General features: G+C 37.0%; 3 protein-coding genes across 4 annotated transcripts; 1 reads left to right on the forward strand and 2 right to left on the reverse strand.

Moving 5' to 3' along the window:
* The first annotated feature begins 570 nt into the window (after positions 1-570).
* On the forward strand, positions 571-8690 carry LOC140886729 (la-related protein 1A-like). Its single transcript, XM_073293487.1, has 14 exons — positions 571-935; positions 2056-2584; positions 2811-2979; positions 3476-3566; positions 3853-3924; positions 4046-4578; positions 4984-5050; positions 5516-5611; positions 5702-6042; positions 6217-6360; positions 6529-6592; positions 7436-7581; positions 7750-7854; positions 8187-8690. Exons 1-14 carry the CDS (start codon positions 666-668, stop codon positions 8338-8340), a joined length of 2781 nt encoding a protein of 926 aa, XP_073149588.1. The 5' UTR covers positions 571-665; the 3' UTR covers positions 8341-8690.
* A 569-nt stretch (positions 8691-9259) lies between these two features.
* On the reverse strand, positions 9260-11819 carry LOC140891739 (peroxisomal adenine nucleotide carrier 1-like). The gene is made up of 6 exons (XM_073300363.1): positions 11600-11819; positions 11356-11511; positions 10763-10994; positions 10265-10411; positions 9995-10155; positions 9260-9865 (listed from the first exon to the last, which is right to left on the reverse strand). Exons 2-6 carry the CDS (start codon positions 11496-11498, stop codon positions 9589-9591), a joined length of 960 nt encoding a protein of 319 aa, XP_073156464.1. The 5' UTR covers positions 11499-11511; positions 11600-11819; the 3' UTR covers positions 9260-9588.
* An 859-nt stretch (positions 11820-12678) lies between these two features.
* On the reverse strand, positions 12679-19792 carry LOC140893292 (UBP1-associated protein 2A-like). 2 transcript variants are annotated; one of them, XM_073302356.1, is made up of 3 exons: positions 18095-19792; positions 15576-16340; positions 12679-13230 (listed from the first exon to the last, which is right to left on the reverse strand). In XM_073302356.1, the coding sequence occupies exon 1, from the start codon at positions 19721-19723 to the stop codon at positions 18095-18097; it is 1629 nt and encodes a 542-aa protein (XP_073158457.1). In that variant the 5' UTR covers positions 19724-19792; the 3' UTR covers positions 12679-13230; positions 15576-16340. The 2 variants fall into 2 exon arrangements, with proteins under 2 accessions (XP_073158457.1, XP_073158456.1); XM_073302355.1 differs by having other exon boundaries at positions 15576-16910; positions 18095-19791.
* Positions 19793-25290: the final 5498 nt, after the last annotated feature.

The following is a 25290-nucleotide window of genomic DNA, read 5'->3' on the forward strand; positions in this document are numbered from 1 at the left end:
AAATTTGAAAACACAAAAGGTATTTTTCATTATTTCACAGGGATAGTATTTGCAATTATCCGTTTTCAAAACGGTCCAAACAATGAAACAATAATGTCAAAGACTCAAAGCTCACAAAATATTATATTATATATATAAAAAGAAAAAAAATAAATAAACGAAATGAAGGATAAAATAAATTTCAACGGATAGTTTTTTAACGATCATTTTATCGTTGGCATTTTTTAATGAACAATATCGTAGATTTTTGTTTAAGTGAAACTTGGCGGGTTATCAACTTTATTCGATCCTCGTGATCGTTAAACGTCCGGTTAATAGTCGATTTACCAACGTTATCTAATTTTCGGTTAATATAGATCTTGCTCGAGTTTAAATTGGACTCAAAATGGAGACAAAAATATTTACATATCGATGACGTATAGATCATCTGTGAATAAAGTTATTCACAGTTTCGATAAGTTTGAGTGAAGCATCGGGCTGAGTCCAATAAAAATAAATTGGAAAAAAATAAAAACTCAAGAGTATAAATTTGCACAAACAGTCAAACTGTCAACACCGTGTGTCTGAGTATAACCCTAGTCAGACTCCTTTCCTCCCTCAAAACACACTCCTCCATTGCCGCTCTTTTCTCGCGCAATTCTTCACCTCTTTTCTTCGAAATCAAAATGGCTGTAGGGGACAACGGGGGTGGTGGTGATCAGCTTGATTGCCCAAAAGATGCCGTTGTTGATGGGCCGCCGCCGAAATCGCCATGGAAGAAATCCGCCGCATCCTCTCCGGCGCTGGACGCTGATTCAGACACGTGGCCAGCTCTTTCCGACGCCAAGCAACGGCATAAAAGCAATGACATTGTGGATTCCAGCTCCAGCAAATCACCTCCGCCGCAAAAAACTGAGGCTTACGACTGTTCTGCTCCTTCGGCGGTTCCTGCGCCGGTTGGTGAAGTGTTATTCTTTATATGTTTTTTTTTGTTTTTTTTTCTTTTGTGTAAATCTCAGGTTTCTTGTGCGTGTGCTTATGTGTTTCTTTTTTTTTTCTTCCTTTTTTTTTATGTATGTGTGTTTTATTTGTGAAAGATGTTGGTTGGTAATTGTTTTCGGTTATTTCCTGAGGAGTTGAGGTTGATGCATATTAAAATTGAGTATATTTATTGAAAAATGTTTATGTTTTGTTGGGAAAACTGTAAGAGGCTTTTGTTTTGAAAAAGGAGAATTTTTTGTGGTTTATAAGATTTGTTTAATCTTTTCTGCAGTTATTGAGTGTTCATGTCATTATGTGTGTAGTCTTGATGAGTCAAGAGGTGGAAGAGAGGTTTTTTGAGGTGTATCTTCATAATTAAGAGACCTTAAAAAGCATGTAGTGTGTCTGAAAAAGAAATTTTTGAGTATCAATGCACGTGGCCGAATATTCTTAAAATCGGAATGTTTAGGTATTACCCCGATTTGAAGGTGTCTTCTGCTCCATTTAAGTTATTGTTGTTATCTCGATGGAAATACATGTATTTGTATCCATAGTAGTTTGTTTTATCGGGCAAATTTTAAACAGGACAGAGATTTCTGTTCTAGGCCTCGTGTCAGAAAAGGGAAAATTAAATTCTTCCTTTTGAGCCTTGATCCTTTGAGTGATGACTGTAAGAAAATGTAATGGATTGCAGCCAAAATATAACCTGCAAAGTTATGTGGCTTACATGCTGCTTAAAGAGTAAGAAACTCATTATGTCAGATTTATTGTTGTATTTAACGTGTTTAGAAACTTAACTGCTTGGTTCTTCCGTGTGCGTCAATGGTACTGTGTCTATATGCCATGTAGACCTATAATTATGAGCTTGCCGCGTGGCACAAAACGTGGCCCATTTTTCTGTTTCCTTGTTTGTTAGTTTCCTTTTTTTAACAATTTCCTCTTGGATGAAAAATTCTCGTCCCATGTAGCGCTCTTGCATGGTCGATGGCTCTGGGGTGCTATTTTCTGTTGTATCCTTCCAATACACCAAAGCTGGTTGGTTACAAACACATGATTTATCTGTAGCTTACTTGAAGTTCAATCTACTTTTTCCAGACAAAGGTGGAGCAGCAAAAAATGAATGCACGGAGTAGTTTTAAAAATCCTCGTAGGCCCAGTGCTATGCATCAAAACAAAACAGGACCCAAGCAAGCCCCAAATAGTGTACCACAATTTCCCGTACCTTTGCCATATTATGCAGCACCGGTTTCGCCAGTTTATCATGCAATGGTACCCATGGCACCGATTCCACCTACTGGATATGCTTATCCATTACCCCCTGGATCTTTTCCTAGACCTGATATGCAGTCTGGAAAGTCTGGTAGTGATACTACTGCGCAAGATTTTGTTCCTGTAAAGGATGCGCCTTTCCCACATGCAGATTCAGGCCCCCATGATTCCAATTCTGTTGAAACTAGTCCCAGGGCTAAAGAACGAGGTCGCCAAGTGAATCCTTACTGGAATAATCAGAGGCCAGCTGCTTCCAACAGTAATTTTCATTTGCAACAAAATATGGGGCCAAGACCTTTTTTTAGACCTCCGTTTTCTGGTCCCTCTGGCTTTGTAGATGGACCAAATATGGCAGGTAATGGAATTATTGTTTATGATGCTGTTTGAGAAACGAAAATAATTATTCATCAGTTTATGATGCAGATTCCTCTAGTTATGGTTGAGTTCTCTCTCTCTCCCTCTTGTTTTTGTTTTTGTTTTTTTTGCTTTTTGTTTTTTTTTTTCACATCCGCAGCTTTTCCTTATTTTTATTTTTCAAGTATTTGATTTGTACATTCCTGAAAAGGCCATTGATAATATAGGTCCACCTGGAGTTATCTGTTATTTTCCTGCGGCTCCTCCAAGCTTTGTTAGAGTACCTTATCCACCATTTTTAGTTCCATATCCTCCAAGCTTTGGTGTTCCCATGCCTCCCTCGCCAACAATAGCCTTGAAAGCTAATATTGTGAGGCAAATTGAATATTATTTCAGGTGAAGTGTCTAACAAAGATCTATCTGGCATTATATAAATTTTTTTGTTTCAAATACAGTTGAAGATGCATTTCCCCTCCCCCTGAAGGAAAATAAATCCCGGTTTTGGCTCCTTGTATTTTATGATGAGGAAATGCAATTTAAAATTCTATCATGGAGTTTTAGCGTCAACTGCAATACTATATGTTTGTGTCTTATAGCTGTGATGTTTATCCCTGTCTGGTGAACAGGAAAGTTTTGGCATTCTGCTCGCGGACTCTAGTCAAATTACATTATTTTTTGCAGAATAATAACTACTCTTAATGATTATCTACGGTGATGAGTGATACCTGTTTCATTGACACATGCTGATGTTTCTTCGGTATTTGATTATTGATAGGTTTAGCAATTACTTAAACCATTGCATTTGCAGTAAATAATAAAAGCACAGAAATTTGAAGTTTCTGTGAAACTTCTACCATGTAAACTAAAGAATTTAACTATTTTAATTTCTCAGTGACCAGAATCTCCGGATGGATAATTATTTGATTTCCTTGATGGACGGCCAAGGTTGGGTTCAGATATCTGCTATCGCTGACTTTCCTAGGGTAATGTCTTACAGATTCATTGTGTATCTCATTCATGAACTTGCACAATACATCGTTTTTTCGGTTCTTTTTATGTCTTTTCTTCTTGGGGATGAATGCTTGCAATAAATAGTCCTGCTAGACGATCCCACAACTATTCTCTCTTTGGTCGTTGGAGGGTGGATAATGGGGGTGTTAGGGATTTTACTGCGCCTTTGTCTACTGTGCATGAGTTGGTTAGTTAAAATTCGATCTTTTTTTTTTGTGGAAATTATGCAACTAAATTCCATCACAAATTGTATTTCAGGTTAAAAGAATGAATGCAGAGATACCATTTATCTTGGATGCATTACAGGCTTCAGAAACCATTGAAGTGCAGGTTGGATAATTTGCATCTTTTGAACATCCCTGATTATGGCGTGGAGAGTTTCTTTTTACTCCTTTTCATTTCTCGCCCAAATGATGTTTCCTTTGATACTCTTTGTTCAATCTGTTTACAGGGAGAAAAGATAAGGAGACGGGACGGGTGGTCAAAGTGGATTCCAGCTTCTGTTACCAGTAAATCTCAATCTTTTGTTTCAGATGCTTTGAAGAATGATGATCTCGATGAAAATAAGAAGGGGGGCTCAGAAGGAATGGAAAAGCTTCCTTCACCAAATGAGTGCTCCATGGATCACGCACCAGTGATTGCATTTTCTAATAAAGAATGTGTTATTGACCATACAGAGACAGACACAGTTAATTCCCCTTTCAGTAAAGAAGTACAAAATTTTACTTTAGGAAATAGTAGTGGGAATTTTGGCGGGGAACTCCGCAACGACTCAAAGTTCCCAGCTATCTCACAAGATGCTGACTCTGCAAAATCAAGTGTCCTTGAAAATTGTGAAAAAAGAAAGAAGTCGGTGCTTTCAAATCTGGATGTGCATAATCTGGATAGCTCTTCTAATGATTTTTGTAGCACATTTATGCTTGATGAAGAACTGGAAGTGGAGCCGAAAATGCCAAGGGCTTGTGATCATTCTACCGTCGGAAGGTATTCCATCCTCCATCCTCCACCACCTTTATCTTTATTTGTCAACATCGAGTTTGTTCTAATTTTCCGTTTAGCCATTGTCTTATGCTTGTTAAGTTCTATCCCGAACTCTTCATGTGGCATTGAAAATTGTGGTATGGCCCCATGGTTCGATTGCGTCATTGCTTGTAATGCGTAAATTCTTATACCTCTATGTTCTGGTGTGGGCAAAAAAAGTTATTGAATTGCTTTAAATTTCACTGGGTTTCATATTCATGAAGTCTAATCATGTGATATATTTTGCCACTTTGTTCCAAATAATATCTAGTATGACCCTTTGGCCTTTTTGCATGTCCGTTCCCTTTGAATTTAACATGGAATTTGGCATAATTTTTACCACTCTTAATCGGACCAAATTTTTTGCAGGGATGATGAGGAGGACGATGAAGTTGTCAATGATCAAGCTGTCGAAAGGCTTGTAATTGTCACACAGGTGAAACCCTGAGCTATTTCTTACTTGTTTTCAACTTCCTGCGAGTATCTATGTTTGGTTCTCAGACTGTTTCTGTGATGTTAATTATTGTCGTGTCTCGGGGTTTATATGAAAAGGAATTTGTATGATCTAGAAACAAGTACTTCAGTTTAAGTATTATAAAAAGGTTAAAAATTGCTTCAATCGTAATCCTGGTCCAGAAGTATATTGTCAGATGAAAAACATCAAATCTAATTGGAAATTTAGATTTTACATTTGATGGCATCCGTTTTTCACCTAATTTTCTGTACTTTAATATGGAAATTCAACGTGAGAGAGTGTTCTTGAATCCTCGTTTTCCTCATTGTTTGAGGGGTGGGCAGGGTTCTAAACTGACATGGTCATTTTTTACAAGATCGCTTTCTGTGTTGTTGAACACAACATCTATGAATAAAATATACTGGCTAACTAGGTTGTGTGATGCAGAATATTCGGATCACCAAAGTGGCTGGCAAAGAATCAAAAGCCATGTCCAGTGAGCTTGCTTCTGCCATAAATGATGGCCTCTATTTTTATGAGCAGGTTGATGGAAATATTTTTGGGAAATTTTTTGTCACCCTTTTTGTCAAAAGATAAAGATTTGGTTCTATATTTATATAATACTATTTGCAGGAATTAAACTCTAAACGATCTCCTCTGAGGCTGGATATGCCTGGTAATGAAAGCAGGGATGAGAACTTCAGAAAGTCTCCCAAAGGTGCTTCTGAATTGAATTCGAGGGTTCCTGATCATTCTTCCGGGGGAAGTAACTGTGAAAGCCCTCGAAATTCTAATTTCCGAAGGAAGAAAGGCAAGGGCAGTTCCCAGCAGCATTCTATTTATAAGCAGCGACTTTACCCTGGCAACTTTAAAGTTCATGGAAGTGGCCGAAACAGTCTCGACAAGATATCTGAAAGTCCACCTAGTGATTCTGTTGGTTTTTTCTTTGGTTCTACACCTCCTGATAGTCATGGGTGAGGATCAATATTGTCTCGTGCTTCATTGGCATTTTGGTGCGTTTTCCTGTTTAAGGATTGATAAAGAATTAAAAATTGACTCCAAGTTAAAATCGGGAGATTGTTTTATAAAGGTTTTGTTGAGTTTTATTATCTTCTGATAAAAGTTAAAACCCAGTTTTAATTTTGCAGGCCAAGGATTTCAAAATTGATTGCTTCACCTCGCAAAAATCTATCGGGCAGTAGCCCACCAGTTGGTTCTGTGCCAAAGTCTTTTCCACCATTTCAACATCCAAGTCATAAACTCCTGGAGGAAAATGGATTCAAACAGCAGCTGTAAGTAGATCTATTTTAGAGGCTTTTTAGGATGCTAATGAAATTCCAAGTCCACTAAATATAGGAAATGTTGGCTAGTATGTACTTGTCCACATTCACATGCAATTTTTTTTTAGCTTTTATCTGCTAAGAGTTTGATTTCTTGACTGGGTCATTTTTCTTTCTCAGCTACAAGAAGTATCACAAGCGCTGCCTTAATGATAGGAAGAAAATGGGCATTGGTTGTAGTGAGGTAATTTTAGTTATTTCAGGAAAAGCTCATCCCAATTATTTTTTGGAGATAATTATTTCAAGGTTTTTGTGAAATGTTCTAGTTTAGGTTAGCATGGTGGATCATTATAGAAAATATTGCATGCTTTCATCATATCTAGCATTTGTCCTTTCATATTCATCCATTTTTACTATTGTTTAGTTGGCTTATAAGTTGGAGTTGATTGATACTTTATTAGCAGATTCTAAATGCGAACTCGTCAAGGGATGGAAATGTTTGCTTTCATCTTCAAATTACCCTTTTCCATTGACACTTTATTAGTAGATTCTAAATGCAAACTTCTGCAAGACATGGGTTATGTTGCTTTCTTCTTCCAATCACCCTTCTCCATTTCCAATATTAAACCAAGCGTACTCTCGTTCTCACATTCTTCACCCAAAACAAAATTTCCCTCATTTTTATTTCAGCTAAAATAATATTTGCAGAGCTTTTTACAATTCCCACAAAATCTATTATATTATTATTTTTTAATAAAAAACATACTATATTTTAAATGTCTATTTTAAAAATTATATATCCGTGTGACGTTACTGACTCGACACGTTCTTACTTGACATCTACAGTAAAGAAATATAAACCAAACACATCAAATTCTCTAATACATTTTCTGAAAACACCACCAAGCATATCCTAGATATTCCTCTCTGAATTTAGTTCTGCAGCCTTGTTTGTTTATCTAGCTGGCTATATTTGGTAGATAATTGCTGCGGAGAAAACATGTTATTCTGCTGTGGACATAGGCATAGTATCTCATTGTGTGCCTGGTGTGATATAGGAATAACATATGCCTCCCTGTGCTTGCAGGAGATGAATACATTGTACAGGTTTTGGTCTTATTTCTTAAGGGACATGTTTAACCCTTCTATGTATAACGAGTTTCGAAATGTGGCTTTAGAAGATGCTGCTGCTGGTTATAATTATGGAATAGAGTGCCTTTTCAGGTTTTATAGGTACGTTTCCTGCGTTGTTTAGTTCACTGTTCAAAATTACTTGGCTGATTATTTAAGTTTATTGTGCTCCCCTTGGTTATGACTTATGTGGCTAGGTTCCATTCAAGTATCAATGTATTACGTGGTTGTTCTCCGTTTGGTAAAGTTTTAACCTGTGTTTTTCTTCAGTTACGGTCTGGAGAAGGAATTCAGAGAGGACCTCTATGACAACTTCCAACAGCTGGCTCTTGACTTCTATACAAAAGGGAACCTTTATGGCCTGGAAAAATATTGGTAAGCAAAAAAGACCTTTATATTCTTATTTTTCTACTTTCCCTTATAATGGTTAAATTGCAATACTGGAGACTCCAGAAATCATATATTACAAATGACCAACCACAGAAATTGTGGTGCGTAAAATTAACAAATCAAGTGTCTAGTATCAATAGAATATCAACCTGCCCCAACGGCATATGAGTATATGACCGGAGAAAGGTTTTAGGAGCTTTCGCCGGTCGAATAAGTAAAACAAACTAATTCAGAGTGTTGTTTTTTTGTGTGACTCTGATTCCAGTCCCTCGCCTTTAGTATTTCTACTGTTATCACAATCCTACTTGGGTTTGCAGGGCATTTCACCATTATCGGGAGGCCAGTGGCCATCTGGAATCGCTAAAGAAACATCCAGAATTGGACAGACTGCTCAGAGAGGAATACCGTTCTTTGGATGACTTCAACCGTGCCAAAGGTCAGAGTGGTTCCGTAAAAGAGGTCAACCAGTGAGTAGATTATTGACCAGTACAATCAAGTGACAAAACCACAAATTTTGGGAAAATATTTCTAACAGTTTATAAAGGGCAAACAAATTAAAAACTTGGTACTAAGGATGTTTTCTGTACATATAGTATGTTACAGTGTACAAGTTGCTGGATGATGCTACTATGTTTCTTGGCGTCGTGTGTTTCATTTTGAAGTCGTGTAACGGCTTGATGAGACATTTTCTTTTGTCGACCGAGTTTGTAACTTGTACATAGGGATAGAATGGAGGTTTTTTCAATAGATAGACAATAAAGTCATCAAATTTGTGCATTATGGTTTTTATCGAGGAATTTTAATAAATTAGCATTAAAACTTGTGCTCTTGCTTGTTGAGTGCTATTGGTTTCGATGTGAAACCTTTGAAATCAGCAGGTGTGAAAGAGCTTCTCCCGAAGCTTATGCGAAGAAACATTCCCTTAGTATGGAAAGCTCATCCCTACTAGACAATGTCAAAGCTCGAGTACAAATATTGTTGGTATCTGTGATCCGAGTGTCTTTTCCATGGGCTCGAGTATTTATCGAGTTATATATATATTCTTCTTTTAAATGTTTTTTATACATTATTTTAAATCATTAGTTATTTTTACCATGATATTTTGGTAAACTGAAATCGTTTTACAAAATGTAAACAACTTTTTCATAATTACAGTTAAAGTTTATAAGTGTGTTTATTTGTGACAATTGACGTAGGGAAAATAAATAAATAAATTAGATCAACACGAGATCTAGCCACTGTTATATCATATTGGAGGGTGGACGTTGCATTGCCCTTAGTAAGTCAATTTAAATTTATCTAGACATTGATATATTGGTGGGAGTTTTTAAAGTTTCGAAACAGTTTATTTAAACCACATGAATTATTTTATTGCCGCCGTTCAGGTGCTAGTTGTCTAGTTTACTGGTAAAGATATGAAACAGCTTACTTGGCAGGTGATTCTATGCTATACCGGGTGAAACACACTCTCTTTTGTGTTTTTGTTAAAATGTTCGCGTGAACATCATGCTGAAAAAAAATCATGTGAACCCTGCCTATAATTTTTCTTGTCATTTCATGTGAAAAAAAGATAGGGAGTGTTTCACCCGATGTAGCATAGAATCACCTAAAATTCTAGGCTCATATATGGAACATTTCAAATTTATTTGTGCCAACCAAAAAGCTTTTTTCTACGTTATGAATTGGGTCCTTAACGTATCCTTTAGCTACAGGACTTTATCAAGAACTCTTTAACCTTGTTCGGGTTGCGAGCATGAACCTTCTCAAGGCAAGCATTAGTACCCATGTGGTCTTTGTGACTTTCTCCTTTATCATCAGAAGTAGGGCTGAGCTCAAGACGGTTTTCAGCATCTGCGCTTGTAACCCTTTGAAAAAGCCAAGCAACCCTTCTCTTTGCCAAATGGCACAACAAATTCCAGGCACTGTTTTATGCGTTTTTAGTTTCGAGCCATCTTCCACGTTTTCATCTTTGGCTGATTGAATCATCACCTTACACCTGTCCATGTTCAAGAACTTAGCTTACGTGATGATGCATAAAAAAGAATCTGTGTGACTCAAAATATTGAAACGTAGGCTGCTAAGAGTTGGTTGATAAAAAAAATGGGAAGATGGACCTTTTATATACCTTATTGCAGGGTATGTTAAACAGGTAGCGATACATTTTGAAACAGCACCCAAAACAAAGGCGGAAAAGGCAGAAAGAGCTTCTGGAGATGGTATGTCATCTCTTGCTTTGCTTGTCTTGTTCTTCATTAATCTCAGCTTTAGTTGATCAAACACTGTGTACTGCATAGCATCAGAATTCCCCGTTAAAAAACAAAATTTTATGATAAGAGGATCTTTCTTTCCAACACATAAAAAGAATTGAATGTAAAGAAAAAGCAAAACCATCAACCTGTATGGAAGGGTTTGTCGTTAGAAGAAGAGAAACACCCAGGCCATCAAAAGCACGACACCAAGTGTCATCTGTGAGTGATTTCCACAGCCCTTTGGACTTGCCAAAATCACTTGTTTGCATTCTTGATGATGCTGTATCAAGAGGCTGAATACAATAATTCGAAATCAGGCCAGTGCCACAGAATAACTGGGTCCATGATTCTTAACAGCTACCACAACCAGATAAGGACCTTGAAGCAAAAATATCAAAGCCCATTTGATTTACCATACAAACGACTTGAATTTGGTATAATTAAAATGTTTTAACTTGTAAGATATTAGTCTGATAGTAACTGTGCATGCATCAAACATAAGAACGTAAACTGCCTCGAACCAACAGTTTTTAGTACTCATTAGACACTAGGTACTTGACATGAAGGAAATAATCATCATGAGGCCCGAAAGAAACCGACAAGCAACAAGAGTTAAGACCAGAATCAATGGAAATACAACTTGCCTGTGTAATAATAGCCGTGCAAGCACCTGCAACAGCAGCAATGACCAAATTAGCTGCAGTTCCTATAGATTTTGATCCGCTTTCTCTTACGTAGAGTCTCTTGAAGAAGCTATATCCATAGAAATATACGAACTGTGAAATGAAAGACTGCAAATTCTTCGTCCCCAGGCCCTGATACAATGAAAGTACTTGATGGCTGGATATTGCCTCCCAGAGCACATCTGAAATGTGCCTGTTCAAAACAAGACAAGTCGATTCCGATCACCTAGCAGAAACTGCTGAAAATTTTTCAAATTTAAATCGCCAATTGGGAAAAATACTCGCTTTGCCTAGAACCCTGTTCCACTTACGTTTTTCCTAAGTTGAAAACGATCTTTGAATTTACATTTCTTTTTTAAGAAACGAAAAATTTAAATGATCCGATCCTGCTCTGTACTCTTTAACACCATTAACATCCTTCCCAAAAGGGATCAAGCTTCTTTCCCCAACTGGCTTATTCAATAAATGAGGAACAAGAGCTTTTCCTTTGAGCAGAAGAGCATCAATCCACGAGACTACTACCATTAAAAAAACGAAATCTAAAAAACAAAAACCTGTATTTTTGGTGATGTGATGCTCGATTTTCAGCTTGATACTTGGACTTGCAAGTATCGAGTGGGTACAAAATGGTGGTGCTGACCAGCGCGCCAACCGCACCCGACGCCGCCTCCACTAAAGACTCCATATTTAGAGCCATATAAAATCCCAACCTACACACACAAAAACACGAAAGCAAAAAATCAACATATGACCGTAAAATTATTGATTTAGATCACCCAAAAGTCCAATAAAACTCACTTCGACTACAAACTGCAAAATCGCCGCAATTGTATCTGCAAAAAGAGAGAAGATTTGGGTTTGACGGGGACAGGAAACTGGTGAGGATGGGCGCCTGCGATCGCCGTCGCCGGAGAGTAATCAAATCGATAGTATTGGGATTTGCAAACACGTGAAATCATGGGCATTCATTATTTCGTTCGATACGTGGAATTTATTTGATTCAATCTCATATATTGCAAAATACAAATTGAGTTTAGATACCTCAAAATAACTACTCACGTGTATTCAATTTATTATATATATATTATTTTTTTATAATTATTATTAAAAAAAAAAAAAAAAAGACTCGATTACGGGGTAAATGTCTTGTTTTCCCATTCTTCGGCACCGACCAATTATGGTCGGAAATTGTAATTCGAAATAACTAAATAACAGGATGTTTGGTATGTTTTTAATTTTATAAAATTAGTATGTATATTACTAATATATAATATCTTAAATGTTCTTGTCAATTTCAATTAATTAATTAATTATAGAAAAAAGACTACATTTGTAAAATTCCAATTATATCAATTCAACCATATCCTCGTCACATGGACTAAGGCTGCGTTTACTTGGTTTGATAAAGGTTGGATAAGTTTATTAATCCAATATCATCTGTTTACTTGAAAAAAGTCAATTTTACTCAAATTTCAAAGCCCGTCATTTCACCTTTTTTATCCTTATTTGAGTGATATCTCATCCTTAATATTTCTAGGTATAACTCATCCTTATCATTATTTTTGAAAATTTTTTTATAGATAACCTAATCTACCCTCTCCCAATTTAAAATTTTAAAAAATAATCTAATCCAAATTTTATGAATACAAAAGTAAACATAAGATTATTTATAATAGGTGAAGGCTAAAATTGTAATTCGTCCACCAATCATTACTTCAATGTCAAAATTAATAACTCGAAGTAAACTTGTTACTGTTTATCCAATACCATCGCGAGCCATGAGATAAAATTAAGGGGAAAAAAAAAGACAAACATGAGATAAGTAAAAAATTACAACTCATCTCATTTTCATTTATTGTACCAAACGGTGACAAAAGTGATTAAAATAGAGATTGATTTAGTGTTTAGAGCCTAGAATTTTTCACAATACACAATTTGATATTTTGTTGAAACACGTAAAAAAAAATTAATTTTACATTCCCCCTTACTCACATTTGTTGAAACACGTAAAAAAAAATAATTGTCATTCAAGTTAGCTCATGGCTCCGTGCCTCTGCACACTAGACCACCAAATGAAGCCAGGAAAAATAGTGGCTGAATCCAGCCGTACACGCAGGTGTGTTATTATTTCATCGAATAGCTTGGTTAATTCAACAAGATTAGCATCATATTACATTCTCTCCTACTCACTTTTGGCCTCGTCTCGGAAACTATCAACCCACAACATCCCCGCCACCGTGATCGCCTCCATTTGCCGTCTCGAAGAACCTTAGGAGCTCACCCCATTTAATGTGATTCTTGCTCGGGAAAGATCCCTTACCCGACGGTCTCGATCCCCTACCACTTGCTCGGAAAGATCCCTTACCCGACGGTCTCGATCAGATACCATCAATATGACGACGTCTCTCTGATTGAAGTATATAATATTCCTGAAGAAATACACCTCAATATCTCAACACCCGTTGTATTTACTGCATAGAAAAATTTTCAGCTGCCCAACCATTTTTCACTTGGTCCGCGACCACTAAAACTCGGTAGTGAATTTTAATGATTTTTGTTTTTTTTTTCGCATCACTAAAACCCACCACCGGATTTTAATGGTCGCGGACCAAGTGAAAAAACATAATTGAACAGCTGAAAATTTCTCTTATTACATATATCTTATATATTTTTTTGCTAAACCAGTCTTGATTTGAAAGCAAATGGTTGAAATTTATCACCCAACAATCAACATGGAATAAATAAAACCCGTTTGACATGGAAAAATCGTGCCTTCCACACCATGGCAAAACTCTTTAATATTTATAAGAAATCGTTTCAAGAATGAAACGCCTCTCTCGGGAGAGAGGTCATATAAAATAAGCATTTTATTATAAATAAAATTATATAATTATTTATATAGTATTTTAGTGCTACAATCGTGTTCTTACCATTTATTTACAGCGTTTAATAAATATTTTATTATACAAAAAATTATATAATTATCTTTATAGTATAAATAATGTTGAATATCTTATACCAATCAATTTTTGGTAACTTGGTAAAAAATTTCATAATTTCAAAAATATCCTTTAACATCTCAATTTCATGTTTTAAAAATCTTTTTCCATCCTCTCTTATCCTATCATTTCAAAATATTGATATGATGACTATAATTTTTTTCTTAAGAAAACAATTCTTTCTAATTTTTTAGAGGTCGTGCTGCGAATCCCTAGTCAGTTATTATTATTATTATTAAATAAAAGAGCAGCCCTCTTACGAAACATACCACGCCACCTATATAGACACTGCCCTTCCTCTTAGACGAAAGCCGAGGGCATTCTAAAATCTAAATGATGATAAACAATATAATAATATTGATGCAATATGAATTTTAGATTCAAAATAAATTAAATAATTATTAGATCAAGAGATTTTAAATAGAACATTATTATAAATATAATAATATAAAAAAGGAAAAGAAGGGAAGTTGGTCTAGTAATTTCAAGGACAAGATATTACATAAAAGTAAAAAAGAAAACAAAGTGAAAAACACAAGTTGTCAATTTCATCTCATCGTACCTGAATTCTCGAAAATTTCCGTAAAAATCTCGAAAATGAGGGATATTCTAGTATTTTGATGAATTATTGCCCAAACAAAATGCACATGAATCGCATTGAAAATAATCATTAGCCAGCCGTTAATATCTTCATATTCTCGCCATAAATCGATGGTTTTGTATTGAATTATTTGATTTGAGCAAAGAAATCAATTTCAAAAGAAAGCTGGAGAATCTCAATTCATAGGTTATGAATAGCATCCAAACACATTGGACGCACTTCGACGAAGGATTTAAAATTCAGATTTTCACCAAATCCTCCAATCCAAAATGCATCCTATATTCTTTCAAAACACTTGAAATTTTAGTTTGGACTTACTACCATTTACGAGATGAACCATTGAGACATTCTCTATCTTCCACCTTTCCATAAGTTGGAAACTGTGACACTACTTCAGAATCATAGATTTTCACACGAGCTTCAGGTCATTAGATAGCGTTGAAAAATTAGTCTCACACTGTGGTTCAACACAAATGCAAATGGACTTTGAAAGTGAAGCATTTGTTCGGAAACCCAGAATTCGTACTCATGGCATAGCGAAAATTTTAGTACAGATGGATGGAATGGAAGTGGGAATCATATTATGTATGTATGACAATTTATGTTTGGAGAAGCTTATGAACCCGGGGTGGGTGGACGGTAAGTTTATGCTACCCGTTGGAGGCCAGGACTTGGCCCATGATTTATATTTTGAAGAAGCATATAAACCCAGGGGAGGGGGGTAAGCAGAGCCAGGATCTGGCCGCACCCCAAAATTTCTCAAGAAAAACATACACCCAGAATCTCAAATTTGGTTCACACTCAAGGTAATAAAAGACAGATAATCAAAGGGGTCAAGCACATGGGCTCAATCCTAGTGAGCATGAAAAAACGATGAGCTCTAGCTTAGATTAAAACCAACCAAAGGGGACATAAAGCTTTGCAGAATATTATATCCTCCGAGAGACATTGCTGAAGAAATGATGATCTCAAGAGTGGTATCGATCGATGCTAACAAATATCACTCTACCTTATATTCTATTCTATTTAATTCCATGTTTTAGGAAGTTTGAGAGAGTCTCTTAAAATCAATTTTAAGTATATTCTATGAATGTGTTGCCAATTCATATATATGAAACAAGATGAAACAACAATTAGGGCACAAAATTTGGATGAAGCAAAAGTGGCTAATTACCTGCCTAATAGCAGAAGGAGGCAGCAACGTCTTTCCTCTGAGGCATCAACTTCTGGATCAGGTACCCTGCCTCTGGGATAACCAATCCCCAAATACAAAGAAAGCAATGGTTTTCTGCTTAACTTAAATCAACGGGGGCTAAGAAAAGTGGAAGAATTGGAGGAGAGAGTTAACCATGGAGATAAATTTTCCGTGGAAAAAGATAATGTCTTTGCCCAAAATGGCTGAACTCCATGAACAAAAAGAATGGAGGACTTTCAACTATTAAAAATAAAATCAAAATTTTAAATCTGCGGAGATGCCGCGGATCCTAGCAAAAGTGTTTCTCCAATTTATTTGTTGAGATCAGCCACTAAATTTAATCTCATCCACAAACCATCTAACCAACATGGCCACTGAAAAGAAAACAATGTGTCCCCGGTTCCTATTGTTCCGGATGTTCATCAAGATTATTGTAATTTTCAAATTGGTGGTTTTTGTTTGGATGTACCTTCGATTAAAAGCAATCATGTGACAATCAACAACTCAAAAAACCACTCATTTTTGGTACAAACATAAAGTTTCCAGAACTCCCTGGGGTCTTCAAGTTAAATTGGTGCCATTAAAAAATTGACACCTTCATGTCTGGTAAACGGGAGTAGATAATTGCATTTTAGGTCAAAAAAGTAAAAAATTCGAATTTTAACATATATCAAGTACTGAATATAAAGACAACGCAAAGAAGTCAAGCTGCATTGATACATTATGAGCTTTCCTGCAACTGAACTGTAATAAGATCAAAATGTCAAGTCAGTTAGTTAAGAGTAAAACTACTCAGGATATCCATCCATTCACAAACCACTACCAATAAAAATACTAATTGACGCATGGTTTCAATACCTTGAACAAGTATATACAAAACCAAAAATCTTGCCTCAAAAAGCAAGGCACGGATGTAGACCACAAAAACAGGTTACATTTCATTATCAATTAATGCTGCATTCTTCTTGCATAACGAAAATTGATGAAAGCAATGAGTAGATGCAAAAGTCATAAGTAAGAAAGATAGCCAATCTACACGAATGAAAAAAACGCAGAGATACCACAAGATCCAACTGTTGGACCTCAATCCTTTTAAAAAGTTGTTATCAGAAGCGGGATAAGTCACTGTTTTAGAAAATGTTTGAAGGACAAAAGTAAACAAATAGAAAAGTACATATTTTAGATTCTAATCTTTAGGCAAATAGTAATTTTTTGCAATAAGGAAAGACGTCATTTGCATGGGTGCCTCAACGGCTCAACTTCAGAAGAATCACCAGAGTCCAAAACTAAAACTTTGGTGCATTTTTGAAGAATCTGCACAATGAATACATTAAACATAAAAAGACTGTTCTGAAAAACAAAAGTAAAATTCATTCACAGGAAATGAAAATTGTGAAGCAGCAACCCAAGCATTAAAAAGTTTAAGAAAAACCGAGAAACACCTGAAATTTTGAAGCAAGTAAAAGCTTTTGTTAGAGGAAAAATTTAAACATAAAAGACCGTGAAAAGTGAAAACCAAAAAAGACATAACTAAGTAAACAGGATAAATCTATGCCAAGGTATAAGAATTATAAGCACAGAGATTGGCAGTGTGTGAAACTTTAAAAATACCAGGGAATACGAAAAGAAACTCTCATCAGAAACTAGATATCAAAGAAATATGAATAGCTGTGTGTAATCGACAAGGACGTAGAAATCTCATGGCAGCATCATTTCTCCAAATTGCATGTGATGCTTGGTAGCTTCTTATGAAGAATGTTATCTGAGGGTGAGGTTGGAGGTTAATCCATCAACCACATTCTGTTCATTATATACTTATCATGATAGTTAATGTATATGACTCTGTTTCAAGTAAGATTGTTGGAACAGGTACATGAAATGAGAAATCTCAAACATATGTACATTTTCACTACCAAGTGCATCATATATAATTTCAGACCTAATGCTCAATCCCTTTGAACTTCCATTTAATTTGTATTATATGATTCCAATTTATAAATAACAACAATCCAGTCAAACTTCAAGCTATATTCAGTAGTCAGAGTTTTCCTAGTCCTACTTTTAACTGCACAAACTGGACTAATCACGATAGATTTTGTAATACTCGTGCCATTACTTCAAAGTTCCTGGTTCTTTTACCTATACATTCTACCATCTCATAAGTTAAAATCCCTCGAATTGATTGAAACCTTCATTTAATACGTATATTTTGTTAATAATAATTAAGATTGATCAGAGGAGGCCAGATTGTCCCCTAATCTAAATGATAAACAAGCATAGCTGCATCTTGGCATGCCCCCTCTTCCCAGGTAGTCATAATTCTATTCTACAATGCTCTAAATCTTCCTATTATCATCCAGGGACAACCCTTCAGCTACAAGCACAAGGTAACCGCCAGTCTAAACATAATCTTATACTAATCAACACAATTGAAGCATCTCATGTGAGAGCATTAGCTGTAAAATTTGATAAAGGAGTTATCAACAGAACCTACTTACCTAGTGACCATGACCCATGTAGGGCGCACCACCCTGATGTGGCCTAACACCACCCTGACCCATCTGCGGCTGCGAAGTATAGCCTCCCTGCATCCCAGGTGGTCCTACATAGCTACTAGCACCAGCCTGACCAACGTAAGCTGCATTATTCATCATGGGCGGACCTCCCTGCTGATTCACACCTGTTCCAATCCCTCCAAGCAAATTACCAATCCCTAAGCTAGCCCCCTGAGTTGCCAACAAAGCTGCAACAGCCTGTCCAATCGCGGCTGGGGGAACCGCATGGCCAAACCCCACTGCAGGGACAGTTGTCCCTGCACTCGGTGCCATTAAATGTCCACCTGCGTGCCTCATGCCTCCCCGCCCCCCTCCAAACTTGCCCCTCTTTGCAGCATGATGGTAATGCCCCAACTGCCCCGGGTGACGATTGTGATGGTGATGCTGAGGACGTATCTGCTGCTGCAACGGTTGACTATGCTGCAAGCTTAGAGAACCCTTAAAAATTTTAGGCCCATCTACTGCTTTCTGGCAATGCAGAATTTGACCTTCAAACTTCTTGTGCGGCTCTTCCAATGCCCTCTTGGAACCCTCAACGGTTTTGAACACAAACAAACAGAACCCTCTTGGCTTTCCAGTTTCTTTATCCAACCCCAATGGCCCTTCTTCAATCTCCCCAAATTTGGAGAAGAACTCCACAAGTTTCGGAACATCAAGCTCAGCGGATACATTGCTCACATAAATCTTCCGCTGAGTGTACTCAGATGGAGGTGGTGCCGCCATAGTGGGCGCCACGGTGGGGGGAGGAGCCTGAACTGGACCTGCAGAGGCCAGTTGGCATGAAGTTATTCGACCCTCAATCATCTTCTGTGGATTCTTCAGAGCACGACGGGACCCATCCCGGTTCTTATAGAGGACGAACGCGTAACCCTTGGCTTTCCCAGAATTCTTGTCCATGACAACCTTACAATCCTCGATCTCTCCGAACTTACCGAACACAGAAGTAATCAGCTCGGTATTCGCATTCCACCCCAGTCCGTGCACGAATATCTTGCGGTGTGAAGGGTCGGCGTTCGCCAATTTGTTCACATCCTCCATGATATCAGGGTGTCTGTCCACCGCATCCTTGATCAAACGAGCCAGCTGGTCCTTGGAAAAAGGGTCGAGAAGTTTCTCCAACGGCTCTTCCTCCAAATCCCCTTCATCTTCCTCCTCCTGCCCTTCAGCTTCAACGCCGTTCGTCAAGGCATCACTCACAGATGGCTTCTCCATAGTTTCAATATCTTGCTCATTATTCTCAAACACAGTGTCGTCCTCCGGCTCCTCCTCTCCTCCTCCTTCCCCTCCTTCTTCTCCTCCTTCAGCTTCTCCTTCTCCTTCTCCTTCTCCTTCTCCTCCTTCTCCTTCTCCTTCTCCTTCTCCTTCTCCTTCTCCGTCACCTAATTCCTCTCCCTCTTGCTCCTCTTCTACTGTTTCATCCCCGACTCCTTCCCCGATACCTGGATCTTCCTCTACGATTTGTTGGGCCTCCTCCATAACGATTTGTTCCGGCTCTGCTTCCTCGAGCTGGACGGGCTCGGGATCGGGCTCTTGAGGAGCTTCGACGGCGCGGGCTTTTCGCTTCCTGGCCATATCGATGTGAGAATAAGAGGTTTGGGGGCTAGGGTTTCTTTCAATGCTCCGAGCTCTCCCGAGCGCGATATATATATATACACTCTGGCGTGGAGGGACACATATAATTATAACTTATTATTTTTTATCAAAAAAAGAAAATAAAGCATTTATATATAAAAAAAAATCTTTGAAAATTAATTACATTATCATATTTTTAGAGATATGTATTGGTTGTAGATAGACCTGGCCACGGTCCGGGTCCGGGTTGGCATTTAGCCAACTCTTAATCGGCCCGCCAATGGCCGGTTCCGGTCCGGGTCGGTGAACCGGCGGTTCCGGTCCGGGTCCGGGTCCGGTTAACCGCCGGTACAGGATCCGGGCTAAACCGTCCCATTTAAAAAAAAAAAAAAAATTTAGCGCCCCAGCGCTTCATTTTCAGCGCTGGGGCGATTCGAAGGGGCAGCGCTGGGGTACTGGGGCGCTGAACCTTCTAAATTTTATTTTTTAAAAATTTTTAAACAAATTTTTAATAAAACATATTTTTTAAATAACCTCAATCAAATATTTCATATCTCCATAATAAAAATCTATTACATTTATTAAATAAACAATATATTAGAATTTCAACATCTTAATATCTTATGACTTAATATTACAAATCTATTACATTTTATTTTATTTTACTCGTATTTCCTCCCGTCGTAGTTCCGGATGTTTCTTCGGTATCATCTTGGTCTTCTTCATCATTTTGAATATGTTGTGTTCGAGTAGCGGCTTTTGACCAATCATTGAGCAAACATTGGACTTCCAAGTTTTCCGGCCTTAAGCTAGAACGTCTTTCGTCCAATATATTTCCTCCAATACTAAATGTTTGCTCCACTGCAACTGTTGAAACTGGACAAGCTAGAATTTCTTTTGCCATTATAGCCAAAATTGGATATATTTGTGTTTTTTGCGACCACCATCTCAAAATGTCGAAGTTTTTCTCGTCTGTATCACTAAAATCAAAAGTAGTGGTAAAATAATTCTCAAGTTCCTGACTGGAACTTGAGGATCCTCGTGGACGTTTCGTCCGTTCCCTTAATAAAAGTTGCGCTTTAGTAAGTTTAGAAGAAACATTACTAGTTGCAGTGGATTGTGTTTCATGTGAAACAATTTGTCCACCATATTTGATGTTATATTCATTATAAATATCAAGTAAATGAGTTTTAATATTAAACAAAATCAATGAGATAGAAGGAATCGTTTCCGCAATAGGCTCCAAAGATTCATAATATAATGTTAACATGTCGTTTAAGCCATCTAATTTAAGTCTAGGATCTAAAACAAAAGCACATAAAAAAATTTCAGGAATGAGCAAAAAATATTTTTCCTATTTTGCTTTCATGACGAGAATACATTGAGCTAAAACACTATCATTAGAATTAACATGTTCATGAAAAATACAAGCAATGTTGCAACAATGTGTTAAAACTAAATGTGAAGTAGGGTAATAAACACCGGATAATTGGTCACTAGCATCATTAAAAACTTTTAAAATTTCACAAATACTAGTGCATATGTTCCATTGATTTGAAAACAAATAAATATCACGAGCTTGAACAAATTGATGAAAAAATGTACATAATAAATCTTTATATTCAAAAGAGGATAATAACAATTTATATGTTGAATTCCAATGAGTTGTAACATCTCGTGCAAACCGCTTAGGCTTCATACCATTTACTCTACAAAATTTTTCCCATTGCTTCATAACTTGAGGATGCGTCCATAAATAATGAATAGCGTTCCTAATTGGTTGAATATATATGCCTAAACTTTTTAGTCCATCTTGAACACACAAATTTAAAATATGACATGTGCATCTAATATGAAAAAATTTACTACCTAGTGATGGTTTACATATTTCAATAAGCTCACTAATACTAGAAATATTTGCACTAGCATTATCAAAAGACATTGAAAAAACTTTGGTAGTTAGACCATATTCTTCTAAAATAACAAATATAAGTTGCGAAATATTTTGTGCCGTGTGTGATTCGTTGAAACATCTATATGCAAGCAACCTTTTTTGAATGTTCCAATTATTATCAATCCAATGACATGTAATATCCATATATGAACAACTTTGCCAATGATCACTCCAAATATCGGAACACAAAGAAACTTTATTATTCAAACTATAAAATTTCTTAATTAATTCTTTCTTTTGATCAACGACTAACTTTTTCATTGTGCGTTTGAGACTATTTCTTGGAATACGTCTAATAGAAGGATTTGCACTTGTAGAAAGCCAATTTTCAAAAGATAATTTATCGCTAAAACTAAAAGAAAGTTGTTCAACCGCACAAAATTTAGTCGTTTCTTCTCTAAATCTAGCTTCGTTATACTTAAATAGTTGAGATTCATTACCCGATTGAGAAGAGAATGCCGAAATTTGAGTTTGAGCACGATCAATCCCAATTTCCACCGGATGATTTTTCTCGATATGTCGCGTCAAAGTTCCATATCCACCTCCTTGTTTAATTTGTAACATTTTGAACAATATTTGCATTTGGCTTGCAAATCACCGGAGGAAAGCGTAATCTTCTCGAAGTGTTTGGTGAAGATATCGGATGTCGGGCGAGGCACCGCTCGAGTTTGTCTTTGAGAGGCCGCCGGATCGTTCATACTTTCTTGACTTGCATGATGACGTGGTGGTGGTTGTTGTTGTTCAACTTGTTGTCTTTGTTGCGCCTCTTGTCGAATTTCTTGAATTTCATCATCGGAATATTCAAGATCAAATCCATCGACATTGAATTGAGGATACTCGACCTCGGGTGGTATGATGCTCTTTTCCTTTCCTTTTCCTTTGTCACCCCTACGACTTGATCCCGCTCCGGATATTTGTAATTGTATAAATATGAAAATAAATTAACAATTGACAATATACCAATAATCGAAACTTGATATTTTTGATAATTCAAGAAATTGAAATGAATTGAGAATAGAGAGAATGAAGAGTAAATTGTGTAAACAAAATGAAAGGGGGTTGGGGGGTATTTATAGATAAAAAATAAAAAATAGATTTTTTTTTTTTTAAAAAAAAAAACCGGGTCGGCCGGGTCTACAACGGCCACGAAATCGTGGCCGTAGAATGATCCAACGGCCACTTGGTAGTGGCCGTTGGATCATGTGGCGCCCTCACGTGTCCAACCCGCCGGGTTGGTTGGTTCCAACCCGGCGGGTCGGACCCATTCAACCCGGCGGGTTGGACCGCCGGGTTCCCGGTTTTCCTAAGAGAAAACCGCAATCGGACCGCCTATGGGCCGGTCTGGTTTCGGTTCCGGGTCGGGCCCGTTGACCCGGTTAACCGGCCCGTTGACCACGGGCCGGTTCCGGTCCGGGTCTGGGCCCAACCCGGCCCTTGGCCAGGTCTAGTTGTAGAATCTATATAATTATATAAAAATTTAGCCTTAACTAAATTTGAGGATATCAGAATTTTTTATTTCATAATTATTTTTTTTATCCATTATCTTAATAAACCTCTCTCTCAATCTATTTTTTAGTTTTAACAAAAATGCATAAAAAATCATTTATTTTATACATGCAAAACATGTGAATTTTGCACTAATTTTAATGACTTTTGTGGAGTTTAAAAGTCTAGAGTTATTCAATATAGAGTTTTATATACTACAAAAATGTTTAGTGGTATTCAATATAAGTTTTAAAAAATCATGTGTTATTCAAACTTTACTTTTAAAAACTTTATAAAAGTCTAGATGTATTCAAAGTGACAATAAACTTTTAAAGACTCAATGAAATTCTATTAAGTACAATAATTAAAGTCTAAGGTACAACAAAAGTATGTAGAAATTCAACAACTCTACAAAAGTATGTCATTTAAAAAAATTCAATAAATCTCTCCAATGAATACACTTAAATACGATTGTATTTTACTTTATTTTTGGTTTCGAATACGGGGAGAATGGTAATAATTTGGTTGGCACACTGAAAAATATTTCTTGGCTCAAGTCATCTTAAACCACCCAAAGATGATTTATTTACCTGGTTCAATAAACGAGCTGGAGATAATATCATTTTTGAGCGGTTGGATCGATTTATCTGTAATTGTGCTTGGAGAATTTCTTATCCGTTTGCTGAGGTTACTAATTTGGAGTTCTACGGCTCTGATCATCGTCCCATCTTGATTATTTTGAAGCCCGTAATTTTCAAAAGAGATTTTTCTTTGAACATAAATGGTTGCTAGAGGAGGATTTTACGCCATTTCTTCAACAGTTCTGGAACTCTAGCGATCATGCTCTGGATGTGCCATCTAAATTGACTTACTGCCAGAACCAAATCAAGAAATGGGAAGGCGGGAGGTTCAACAATCTTGGTAAGAAAATTGTATCCTTGCGAAGAAACCTTGAACCAACTTCAGCACTCACAAGTCTTGTGTGATAATTTTCAAAGAATCAAAGAATTGGAGATGGAAATTGATGGACTTTCGAACCAGGAGGAAATCCATTGGAAGCAACGTGCTTGTGCTAACTTGTTCAGTCATGGAGACAATACACAACATTTTTCCACGCAACTGCCTCAGACCGTAGGAGACATAACTTCATAAAAAGCCTTATGACACATTCCGGTGTTTGGAAAACTGAGGTCTCGGATATGGCAGAGATAGTATCTAGCTATTTTAATGAACTTTTCTCTTCCAGTAATCCTTCTTTGCAAGAGATTGTTGATACAATATCTTTTGTGGATGCTTCTGTCACGACATACATGAATGCTGTCCTTGTGCCCTTTTGTTGCTTCTGAAAATTACAAGCAGTATTTGAGTTGCATCCTTCAAAAGCGCCTCGACCTGATGGATTTACGACATTATTTTTTCAGAAAGACATGGTCGTTTATTGGAGAGGACATTATTTCAGCTGCGCTCGACATTTTAAATAATCAAGGTGATATCTCTCATTGATGAACCACTTTCACCCAAAGACTTCAGGCCAATTAGTTTTTGCAGCACATTTTAAAAGATCATTTCACGGACTATTCTGAATCGCATCCTGACCTATACTTAACCAAGTTGTTGACCAATCTCAAAGCGCCTTTATTCCAGGACGACTCATCACAGATAATGTCATTATTGGGTTTGAGTGTATGCATTGGATAAGACATCAGAACAAGTGTAAGACGGGATGCGCAACCCTGAAATTAGACATGAGTAAAACTTATGATCGTGTTGAATGGAATTATCTTGAAGCCATTATGTCGAAAATGGGATTTTCAAGGAATTGGGTGAATTTGATTTTACGTTGTATCTCTTCAGTCTCTTACTCCTTTGAAATGAACCACTCTGTTATTGGTGATTTACAGCCGAAACATGGGTTGAGGCAAGGAGATCCCCTTTCTCCTTACTTGTTTGCTCTGTGCGCTCAAGGACTTTTAGCAATTCTAACCATGGCGGCAGACGGTAGTTTATTTTGAGGTGTTAAAATTGCTAACAGCAGCCCTATCATTTCCCATTTATTTTTTGCAGACAACAGTCTCATTTTCTTCATAGCTACTGCTACAAGATTGTCTACAAGTTAAGAGATGTCTTC

The sequence above is a fragment of the Henckelia pumila genome, chromosome 3 (assembly GCF_033568475.1).
Source record: "Henckelia pumila isolate YLH828 chromosome 3, ASM3356847v2, whole genome shotgun sequence".
NCBI classification, from domain to species: domain Eukaryota; kingdom Viridiplantae; phylum Streptophyta; class Magnoliopsida; order Lamiales; family Gesneriaceae; genus Henckelia; species Henckelia pumila.

Coding starts and splice junctions, on each gene's coding strand:
- LOC140886729 (XM_073293487.1), top strand. CDS start 666: ATGGCTGTAGGGGACAACGGGGGTGGTGGTGATCAGCTTGATTGCCCA. Junction 5,051..5,515: donor GGCTTGTAATTGTCACACAG/GTGAAACCCTGA, acceptor TGTGTGATGCAG/AATATTCGGATCACCAAAGT. Junction 6,361..6,528: donor AATGGATTCAAACAGCAGCT/GTAAGTAGATCT, acceptor TTTCTTTCTCAG/CTACAAGAAGTATCACAAGC.
- LOC140893292 (XM_073302356.1), bottom strand. CDS start 19,723: ATGGCCAGGAAGCGAAAAGCCCGCGCCGTCGAAGCTCCTCAAGAGCCC.
- LOC140891739 (XM_073300363.1), bottom strand. CDS start 11,498: ATGGCTCTAAATATGGAGTCTTTAGTGGAGGCGGCGTCGGGTGCGGTT. Junction 10,995..11,355: donor TCACATCACCAAAAATACAG/GTTTTTGTTTTT, acceptor TGTTTTGAACAG/GCACATTTCAGATGTGCTCT. Junction 10,412..10,762: donor GCACGGCTATTATTACACAG/GCAAGTTGTATT, acceptor TATTGTATTCAG/CCTCTTGATACAGCATCATC.